The sequence below is a fragment of the Triturus cristatus genome, chromosome 4_2 (genome assembly GCF_964204655.1).
Source record: "Triturus cristatus chromosome 4_2, aTriCri1.1, whole genome shotgun sequence".
In the NCBI taxonomy this organism is placed as follows: domain Eukaryota; kingdom Metazoa; phylum Chordata; class Amphibia; order Caudata; family Salamandridae; genus Triturus; species Triturus cristatus.
This window is the reverse complement of record NC_140586.1, coordinates 152,433,389-152,445,132: the sequence shown is the minus strand read 5'-3', so window position 1 is coordinate 152,445,132 and position 11,744 is coordinate 152,433,389. Positions and strand designations below refer to the sequence as shown.

General features: G+C 44.5%; 1 protein-coding gene across 1 annotated transcript in view; it reads right to left on the bottom strand.

Annotated features, from left to right (window-relative positions):
* Window positions 1-296: 296 nt before the first annotated feature.
* Window positions 297-11,744, bottom strand: part of LOC146833219 (uncharacterized) — a 51,875-nt gene continuing 40,427 nt past the window's right edge. Inside the window, exons 2-5 of the mRNA XM_085600871.1 lie at window positions 7,913-8,018; window positions 7,180-7,286; window positions 6,879-7,051; window positions 297-6,031 (exon numbers count right to left, since the gene is read on the bottom strand). Coding sequence (XP_085456997.1) covers window positions 5,756-6,031; window positions 6,879-7,051; window positions 7,180-7,286; window positions 7,913-8,018 — 662 coding nt within the window. The 3' untranslated portion in view covers window positions 297-5,755. The remainder of the gene's footprint in view (window positions 6,032-6,878; window positions 7,052-7,179; window positions 7,287-7,912; window positions 8,019-11,744) is intronic.

Here is an 11,744-nt window from a genome sequence, read left to right as displayed (position 1 = left end):
GCTTTGCTACTACATTCTTCTAGAATCCAAATAGGAGATCAGTAATGGGGAACCACATGCTAGTCAGCGGAGTTTATAATAGTTAAACTGCAGTTTTTAATATTTAAAAGAATATTAGCTCTTACCACTTATAATTTCTAATATTGAGTCAGTTCACCTGAGATTATCATACTCCAGTTGTTGCTTGCCCAATTCATTACATTTCTTTGGGTAACCTGCTGTTTATAAATTCCTACACTAACCCAAAACAAACATACACTTAGGAGACAGCAAAAAATATTGACACTGAAGCCAACAAATGGTAAGCAACGGGCAGGCTGCAAACTCTTTATTGAAAGCAATAGTCTTGTAAGTAGAAGCACATGCGGAGTCACAGGCTTGACTTAAAAATAAGTGATATGACGAAACCAATGCTGGCCACATTACAGTGCCTTTTTTTTGGTGCGGGAAGGGTAAAGCTACTATGGTTGTATGCGGGAGGCAGACACTGCAAGCATTACGACGCAGCTATTGCTGGCCATGTCATTGCAACTTGTTCCTGGTTGGGAGGGGTGAAGGTGCAAAGAACGATGAGAGGGTAAGCAACCACGAGGGAAGGGAGTAGAGAGAGAAGGCAAGCAATAACGTCAGGAGGACATGCAAACAACAACGATAGGCAAGCAAGCGAAAGGAACGGGAGAGAGGGTGGCAAAAACAACAGAGTGGGCTTGTGGGGCAAACAACAATGACGAGAGGCACCCAAAGCACTTTTTTTCTGGAGTGAGGGGGAGGCAAGCAACAATGATGGGAGGGGGAGGCAAGAAACGACAAAGGGTGAGGCAGTGCAGAATGCCAATGGGATGGTGCAGTCTATGACAAGATGAGCGCACCCTGTGCTTAAGGAGATGTAAGCTGAAAAACAGGTGTTGCAGACTGTGAGTGGAGTGTTGCTGGAGTCTAAGTGAGGTTGGGGAGGTTATGAGTGAGGTCACGGAGACACCAAGTAAGGAGATAGTGCAGGCAGTTAGTGAGTACTGTCGCCTCCTTAGAGACAACCTTACCCATGTGCCAGCCCCTATTGTGTTTGGGATGCTAACAATCCTCACAAATGCCGAAACATGCCAGAAAAGCACCAGTCGACATTTCAGGCATCACTGTATTCACATTTTTGTCAGAATCAAATCTTGTCATATCCACTCTAGAAGAGACTATGGGGTGCGACTTTCCCATGCCCTGCACAAGTGGTTCACATACCAAAACAGTGGTCTGGGGCAATATGTAGATTTAGCTCCACAATCAGACATGCATGATGTCGGTTATCCACTGTCTGGCATGGGATGGGAGCTGTGGGAAGAGACTGCAGACAACTTGCGCTCTATTCTGGGTGTGTCAATAAAACTTATGTTTGTTTACACTTCAGGTGTATGTACAAATGCAAGAGTGTACAATACCTGATTAGTATTGGTGCTAATTTTAAACACCCTGACAATCGAAAATTGAGCTACAGTTTAATTTGCAAAGTTATCCGCCTTAATAGGATATTCATTACCATGCTTTCTACGGGTGCCTTGTCTAGGTAAAGGGCAAAAATTAGCCACACAGCTCTCCTATATTATGAGAATTAACGCCAGAGTACACTTTTTCATGATACATGTATTATGAATTCAAAGTTGCTCCAAACAGTAGAAAGAGGCTATAGCTGCAAATACATATTATATATTTGATTTTAAATAAAACACCTGGCAGCCTATTATTTGGCATCTATTTTTAACCAATATTTCTCACTAATATTTATTGTCCTACTACACAAGTTAAAAATGACTAATAAGTGGCAAAACACGCATATGTGTAAAAGACACTACTGCCAGCAAGCAGAAACAATACACAGAAATGGGTTACACTGCTCACAGCAGAGAAGGACATATCTGGGAGCAGAGGGATGCCTAGATGTAGAGGATGAGGTGGGGCTGTTCTCCCAGTACTGACTATGAGGCAAGGCCCCTCCCTTCCGCTCACTGTACTTTGCGGAACAAACAGGGCTGCAGCTCTATAGTTATGTTATGTTAACGTGATTTATATAGCGCGCGATTACCACAAAAGGTGTCCTGGCGCTGTCCACTACTCCAATTAGCCTTGCTCCAGAATTATTTGACAAACAGCCAAGTCTTCAATGCCTTCCTGAATTGAAATAAATTTTCCATGGAACGCATGTAAGAAGGCAGACTATTCCACAGCCTTGCCGCACCGTATGAAAAACTGCGGCCGCCCCAGTTAACCTTCTTTGTTGGGGGGACCTTGATCAAATTTGCATCAGATGATCGAAGGTGTCAGGCAGGTATATACCTTCTAAGCCTGTTGATCAGGAAATCTGAGCCTTCTCCATGCAGGGCCTTAAAGACCAGACATAGTAACTTAAATTGGACCCTACACTAATTAGGGAGCCAGTGTAGGTCTCGAATGGCCCTAGAAATATGGGCAGATATAGGGAGGCCTGTTGGGAGTCTGGCCGCGGCATTCTGCAGCAGCTGTAGTCTGTATAGTAAACCTTCCTGGATGTTGAGGTATAGACTGTTACAGTAATCCAGTCTTGAAGTTATCAGGGCCCGTACAACAGTCTGTCGATGCTCCTGCGGAAGAAGGAACAAAATCTTCCTCAACATTCTCAGGATGTAACTAGTTTTGGAGGCTACCGACTTGACCTGTAATGTCATGGATAGTTTGGCATCCAATACCATTCCAAGGTTCCTGGCATGATTTACCGGGATGGGAAGTGCCCCCAGTTCCTGCGGCCACCATGTAGGGGTCCAAAAATTAGGTTTATTCCCAAATAGCATCACCTCGGTTTTGTTTGAATTTAACCTGAGGCAATTGTTTGCCATCCATCGAGCTACATCTGACATACATGACTGAAAGTTCTGGTCCACCCCAAGTTCATTGCCGGGTAGAAGAGACACAACAATTTGCGTATCATCGGCATAGGAGGTTACGCTAAATCCGTGCTTTCTGATGATAGGCGCTAGGGAGGAAACATAGATATTGAACAATGTGGGACTCAATGAAGATCCCTGTGGGACCCCACAAGGAAGAGATAAAGGTTGAGAAGCACAGTTTTCCAACAACACTATTTGGCTCCGATCGGAAAGGAAGGAGTTTAGTAGATCCCATGCCTTGTGCTGGATTCCACTGTTTCTTAGTTGGTCCATTAATAGGCCATGGTGGACCGTATCGAAAGCAGCGGATAGGTCCAAAAGGATCAACGCTGCCTTTCCCCCCTGATCCACCGTAAACCTGATCTGATCTGTAGCCTCAATCAGCGCGGATTCGGTGCTATGTCCCTCGCGGAAACCGTGCTGCGAAGGATCCAGAAGTGAGATGACCTTCACAAAGGTAGTAAGTTGATGGTTAAGCACCCTTTCAACTAGTTTGGCCAGGAATGGGAGGCGCGAAATGGGTCGGAAATTATTTGGGTTGGAAGGGTCCAGACTAGGTTTTTTCAACAAAGGGAGAATGGACGCCTTTTTCCAGACTCCTGGAAATACCCCTTCATCAAACATACCGTTGAAAATTGCTGTAAGATGATTTGCAATTGGTACTGGTGCCAGTTTGATGATTTTAAGCAGGCAGGGGTCCAGAGGGGATCCGGATTTGACTTTAACTATCAACTCCAAGGTGTCCTGGGTGGTCAGATGTCTAAATTCCTTAAAGACAAACGGTGGCTGAGATTCGCTAGGCTTAATCCCGCCATCCTGGTTCCTTTGAATCGGGCCACTGAGACTAGTGAAGATGGTATTCACTTTGTTCTGGAAGAACAGAGCTAGCTTTTCACATAACTCAGTACTGGCCGGTACTGAGGCTGGTTCAACTCGTGACATTTTATTAATAGAGGCGAAAATCTCTTTCATAGGATTTTTCGCTGCTGCAAACTGAGCGGCAAAATGCTTTTGTTTAGTTTCCCTTAGCATACGTTTGTATGTAGCCAGGTATGCCAAATATGCCTGTTTTTCTCCATCCGTATAGGTCTTCCTCCAGATGCGTTCAGCTCTCTTACATACGCATTTTTGTGTTTTCAATTCGGTCGTGTACCATGGCGCTGAGGGCGTAGTTCTGTTAAAAACCGGTAGTTTAGGCGGCGCCAGCTTTACGCAGGCCTGGGTAAGCCAGTTTGTGTAGGACAGAGCTGCCTCCTCCGTGTTCCTGGGAATGGGAGTAAGTGAGGTGGAGAGTACCCTGGATAGGGTCTCCGCTTCTACCCTGTTCCAGGCTCTGACTGCTTTGGCCAGTGTTGGGGGACGCCCCTTGTGTAGGTGGGGAGTAGGTGAAATATTAAACCTAACACCCGCGTGGTCAGACCAGGCCAGCGGTAACAACGCTGTAAATGCTAGATCCCATCGAGTGTGTGACCCGCCCGATGGGAAGGACCCGTTACCGGTTGCCTCAGCTCCGCGGTTTCCATAATATTAAGGAGTCGAGCTGTATCAGGATCCTCAGGCCTTTCAAGATAAAAATTAAAGTCCCCTAATATTGTATACGAGTTCTCCAACAGTTAAGGCGACTCATCTTGGTGCACAGCACACAAAATCGTGATATACTTGCATTGAACTACACAGAATTTTTGCGGACTTTCCCGCTTTGATTCGCTCTTCTGTTATGTGCCACTCAGTGTCATGCTTCAGGGGCAGGTACAGCAAACACAAACAAAATGCTGTGGCAAGTTCACAGAATCACACTAACACCCACAGTGAGTAGATGTACGCAGGACTAGACCCGCAAAAAACAAGGGGGGGGGGGGCGGAGTAGGCAGATGGAGTGGATGATTTGGGGGTTGGAGGGAAAACAAATAGTACTTTAATCACAGAGCGAGTAGCAGATGCACACTAATTAAGTGAAATCAACATGTGCTTGGTCCATGCTCTACAGAAAGGAACGGAAGTGACACATGCCCTGCACTAGCCAATTAGGAGGCTGCATAGAAGAGTGACACTGAAGCCAACAACTGGTAAGCAATGGGCGGGCTCCAAGCCCTTTATTGTAAACAATATTATCTCGAGAGGGCATGTGGATGTCACAGGCTCGACATAATGAGCTCTGCAGTGCATTCTCAAGTGCTGAAGTGTAAATGGAAACTGAAACACAGGTGTAATTTACTGGTAGGTCCCAAGTGTGCTCTTAGTGTGGGAACATAAAACATTAAAAGCCACTCCAGTTTGCTGTCAAAGCATGAAATAAGTTAGAGTCCTTTGCTGAGCTTCTCGAAAAAAGCAAAAAAGCTGCGTACTGTCACATGTAAATAACTTTTCATTCTCACATTTAAACAAGACTGTACAGTGGAGAGGGTATCTTCCCTGTTGTGAGGTGGGAGAAGAGGGTATATGTACGCATGCTATCAAGACTGCCAAAACATGGATGCCGATAAAAAAACTTTTTTCCAAACTGGATGGTGAGGTAGAGCCTTGCTTGTAAACACATTATCACAGGTTGAAACACCTTAAACCAAATTCTCTTGCACGATTTGCATCTGTGCGTATGCAGTGTGCGGTTTCCACTCTATTGTCACAGGACCTGCTTTTTTTCATATGCATTTTCTTTATAAATTACATAATTCAATCAGAATTGCCTAAAATATTTCATCTTTTTTTTTTTTAACCCATAAACCATAAATTTGCCGAGTCTATTTTAATCAAAGGCATATGAAACCACTGGTTTGAGTGCTAAGGAAGATTTCTCCCTTGTTTGAATATGAGCACAATGGAAACCTTACTTAATGAACCCCTGATCATTAGGAAGTAAAAGGCCAGAGCACAGGGGTTTCCTTTAAGTACTGCTGGTATGCAGGATCTCCTCCCCATTTCTTTAATGCTTGCCGCTCCAGAATTGGGATGCCACTGACATAATTCAACAGGTACCAAACAAAAAGTGGCGAGATTATGCTTATGTACTGAAATCCACTCATAACAGAGGATGCTGAAAGGAAGAGCCCGGTCCACTGTAAAATCTCTCCGAGGTAGTTGGGGTGTCGGCTGTATGCCCATAGGCCACTGTGGATGAACTTGCCCTGTGAGGAAAGAGAAAACTAGATGAAAATTCTCAAAATTCCAATTAGTCTTTGGTCATAGGAGAACCAGACGAAGCAGTACGTAGAAAGGAATGTACATAGGCCATGTGTGGTGTGCTCCTCCGCAAATTGTACCTGCCGCTCTAATTAAAAAGTTAATTATCAATGATTAAACTTTGATGAAGGAGTGGGAAAATCGCTAATTAAAAGTACTGCAATCACCCAAGGTACTGTCAAGCCTCACACTTGCACTGCAGTTCGGATTGTCTTTAACCTAAAGTAAAGGTATAATTTTTACAGATGTTTCCACGGTGTACATTGTCTCTGCATTCTCTAATGCTGGTTAACCAGCTCCTTTTAGGACCCTCGGATTGTGGCCATTGGCACAGTGCATTCTTGCTGTACCCCATCCAGTGTGATTGGATCTCCCAGGAATATTGTATGGTGTAATGCTGGTCACAAAAGCTCTAGATTTTTATTTGTGGTGTCACTGAACACCAATCTACAAAATACACGCACTGGAGCGATTTAGGAATGGAGCAAGAAATGAGAAGAACTCCTCAGGGGCTGCCTGTTGAACAAGGCATTTGATGTCTGCATTCCACCCCTTTTTAAACTAGGCACTTTGTATCCAAATAAGTGTTTAGCTTCTAAGAAGCCTACATGTCGGTGTGCGAAAGTGCTACGAAGGGCGTGTCCCAGATCCCAGACTAGCAGTGCTGTGCAAATAACTAAATTTAAAAGACAACTTCGGACACTACTAAACTCTAGTTTGGATTTTTTTTTAATGAATGCTGTGGTGTGGTTGATACATGATTATAGAATCAAGGAGTATGAATTAACTCACTGCGTTGTCGGGGTCAGCTTTGAAATTCCACTTCTGTTGGTCCGCGATGGCCTGAGTGAGGAAGCCCACAGCCCAAATAGTCCATCCCAGGTAATCCCTAACACCCAAGGGCCTGTCGTGCTTCTCCAAATTCAGGATCAAGGTGGGAGCAAGAGTCACAAATATCCAGATTCCTGTTGAAAGACAAACCAGATTACTGCAATGAAGCAAAACAGAATAAATCTGTAATAGAATGAGGGGTATGGACGAGAAAAGGCAATTGTTCCTATGGAGCACGGAAGGTGAGCTTGAAACCTCTCACCTTGCACTGTCCAGTACACAAAGAAAGTCCCGGGATTTTCACGAACATGGTTGAACCTCTTGTCCTGTCCCTCCTTCAGGATCCTCAAGAACAGAAAGCCGCCCAGTCTGAGTAAACAGAAACGAACAGCCAATTTATATCCGGAAAATACGTATATTTTCAAGCATACATCCCACTGAAAGTGGATCAGCCCTGTGCAGTCCCATCAATACTAAACAAACAGTAACATCAAAAACAATAGGGTATGTGGACCCCTTTTTATTAAGTTTTACATGTACAAGTACAAGAAAGCATCCTTGCTTATTTCATCTAAAAGTTGTTCAGTGAAAATAGCCATTTGTCTCTTGCTTTCGTCCAAAATGTCATTATTTAAACCACAAACTTGTTTGCCATCGTACTCTGATATTTATGAGCCAGGCCCCTAATCTGACTCGACTACCTCTTCTAACGCACTGATTTCTGCAAGGCACGGAGGCAGCGCCTTCTCATTTCAGGCACCCTACCACTGGAATAGGCTACCTTTATCCATCCGAGCATGTACGGACTTCATTACATTTCAAAAACTCTTGAAAACCTGGCTTTTCTCTCACTAGTCGAACCTCTTTCTACTCCCACATTGCAACGGCGCCAAGAGATCCCTGTAGTGATGATTTGTGCGCCTAAGAAATGTAACTAATAATAATAATTTCCCTTTGTGACTTACTGGACGCATGACAGCACAAAGCAGACATACCTCAGGCCCCACACTGTGACCAGCCCGGTCTGGATCTTCTGGCGCAGGTACTTGGTATCGCCCCACCTAAGGCTCAGGTTCGCCAGTAGCACAAAGGTCCCACTTCCTAAAAAGGCAAAAACCTACTGTTAAATACAATTTGAAAACAGCAGGCAAAACGTGTAAGTGTATGCATCACAGCCACTCCCTCCACGTATATTTATATGCACTCAGGGATCGCACCTGCTTTAAGTGCACAAGGTACTAAACAAACTCCTGTGCTGACCAGTATAAACTCTTAAGCAAATCTGACCATAGCAACCACTCTGTTACAGACACAGCAGCGGCTTGTGTGACAAATGCAGATATTGATGACGAGCTAGGGTGTAAACTAAGCCTGTGCAAAGTGCAAAAAAAACCTCTGCTGTGCTACGTGGAGCTCCGCAAGCAGCGGAGTGCATTAGATAAATGCTGTTTGCTGTGATTTTCAGTGCCAGGTACTTGCCGCTGCTTCCTTTCTGCCGCTCGAGTAGATTTTTACTCGAGCGGCAGCTTCTCAACGTAAACGGACGGTTTCTCAACACGAGCGATCGCGAGCATACGCACGCACTCTCAATGAGAAACCTGACCGCCCGCGTTGAGAGATCTCGCCGGGAGGTTGATTTTCCAAGCTCGTGCTCGCCAACTTGATGTTGGCGATCATGAACGAGGAAAATCTCGCCAGGAGGTGGATTTTCCTTGCTCACGCTCGCCAACTTGATGTTGACGAACACTAGCAGAGTTTTTCAGAACTCCACGCACGTCTGTTTATCACCTTGCCACACTCCATTGGCACACCAAACACCAGGCCTGCCCATCTCTCCCATATCATTGCCTTGTCTGAACACAGACAGCAAATGGCAATAGACTTAAACATTCCTTTTCGGAAGGAGACAAACTCTGTAGCCACATCGGATTAGTGTAAACAGCATCTCCCAGGAAGCAGCTCCCGAGATATCTCTTGAACACCGCAAATGATTTTTAGCGCTCTGTACAGCCCATTTGGAGGATGTGACTGCATTTAATGAAAAATGTAAATAAAAGATAGACCTCGGGAGTACCAGTGCTATGGCCTGCAATCACGGACCTAAAGACCGTGGCAGCATTTAAATAACAACTATTAATAAAAGAGGTGCCACAGCCAGTATGCTGTGAGCTATGGCTTTACTTTCTTCTTGTGGGTAACTTGGTATATGTGCCATCAGAGAGTTTTGCAACCATAGAAGTTGTTCTTTCTTTGCAGAAATTGGAGTGTGCATGCGACCTTCGGGAAACATGATCTCTTTAGAAGTTTAGAGGTTGCCCCTTGCTATACGTGACCCACTACAGTGTTAATACAAATTACCTCTTTTTTTTTTTTTACGCACAAACCCCATATCCCAACACACCTCTCACTACTTCAACTTCCAATTCTAAATGAGTGCTTTTAAATAGACGAAACTGGTAGGACTATGCAGTTGATGGCCAGGATCTCATCTCGAGAGACTTCGGTCTCTTCCCACTTAGGAGCTGCCCCATTTGCTTCCATATCTACAAAGCTAATGCCAATCTCCCTAGAGATCTCCTTCCAAAATGTTATGTGTTGTACTCTGTACAAGAAGACACTGGTAGCCATGTTGTAAGTTTCTAAGTCTTCTTTATTAGTTCCAAGTCAAGTGCTATCAATCAAGGATCAGCCATGTACCAGCTCCTACACCAGCCCCACCAGGAGCAGCCTGCCTAGCTGCTCAGCCCATCTCCAACTGTCACCACTCATCCACACAGGCACCCAGGCATTCCACGCATCACAGTCACACCAACATTCCGTTACCATCTCTCACTCTGGCTGAGCAGCTAGGAAGACCTAGGCTGATTACAATTAAATGTAATACTCAGGATATAACATTATCCCTTTCCTTTTAAAATGAAACCAAAGATTACAATACTAAAGCAGAGAACTATACACAAAAGAAGAAGTAATGTTCGTAACTCAAGGATGCAACTAAAAGTAAAGCATCGCAAAAGAGAGAACAATGCAAATAAAGAAAAGATGGGCAAAATACGACATATAAAAACATGCATCAAAATCCCCCATCCTCCCTCATGAAGATTATTAAGTCATATAGTTATTAAATCACAAACCATGTTAAAACGCAGAAAAGAAAACTAACATAGCGTACTATTAGGAAGGAATAAAAATTGTCAAGCAATTTAAATATGAAACTAGCAATAACCCCATCCTTCCCAATGAACCTTTGAAAATAAAGTAGTGAAGGGTACACACACCCCACGACCAACACCCGAGGCCAGAAACAGACAACAAGGGTGAACCAACACTACAGATACACGTGTACCACAATATGGACCACATAGAGGGTACACACAGTGAGGCGCAGGGCGACTTACACACAACAACATCTGAAGCGCAGGGCGACTTACACAGGACAACATGTGACGCGCAGGGCGACTTACACACAACAACATCTGAAGCGCAGGGCGACTTACACACAACAACATCTGAAGCGCAGGGCGACTTACACACAACAACATCTGAAGCGCAGGGCGACTTACACACAACAACATCTGAAGCGCAGGGCGACTTACACAGGACAACATGTGAAGCGCAGGGCGACTTACACACATACAAACAGACAAGACGTGCAGCGCAAGGCGACTTACCAACGCAACACAAGAAGATGGGAACCACCCACCAAGACCAGAACCACCCTCATGTAAGGGAGAAACTGTGATGTCCACCCACCAGGAACTAGGACGTCCCAACCAGTTAAACAGCATAAAACTGTGGCATCACGACATATGAAACACTGTAGAACACCAGAAGACTGTGCCCTACGCTGATGAGCGACCTCTCACCCGAGTACTAATCAAGACACACATTAATAACGTTTTTATTCCACAGCTATGAGATCTTCACATATGCAAAACAGCTGCAAATTAATCTTTTTAAATAACATGTTGAAGATCCAAATGAGGCCAAAATATGCTGCTTACAAATAGAGATTGTAACATTGCTATTTTGACTCTCATAAATACCTAGACTGACCGCACTAATACTAAAGATGCACAAAACATCATTAATCCTTTGTCAAACCGGCCAGTGTAATACAATAGCTGCTGGGCTCCTTATGATGCGCATCAATAAACAAAATATAATCACGTTTCCACTCCGTCAAGGTTATATGGCATTGAAATGTGTCTTCTGCTTTGGAAGCTTACCGGCAAAGACAAAGTTCCGTGAGACTGTCAGACCTCCTTGAAGAGTCGACTTGAGTTTGACAGTCCTCCTTCAAACACCGATGCATCCATCACGTATATCTCGCATTGTCCCCAGACTGCAAGGTGTCATGAGGGAACTTTATTGAGTGTGTTTGACAGCCACGAAGAAAATGCACTCTCAAGGTGGAGCGCGTCAAACCCCAACATGGCGGCACGCTTTTGCCATCATGCCAGATGGCTCACGGCACGCTGGTGCTCCCAAAACGTCCCAAAGCTGCACCAGATCGCCGCGTAGCAGTAGTGTCAAGGAGAGCACGCGACCAGAGATGCCGGTAAGGTTGAGCGCGATAGCATGCGCCGCTTTTCAAACCGCAATGGCGGTTAAACTGCCAAAAACATTTTGAAGCCCACAATTAAATACAATTTGAAGCCAAAATTAAATAAAACTTCTGAAAATAAAAACCCAAATATAGTGCACAGAATTGCGTAGACTCCAAGCGTGTGCACAACAAGTACACGATCCACAGAAACCTGCAGTTTCCACAAAATAAAGACAGGTGTGTCCATTTCACGTTACCAGAGATTAACGAAAACCATT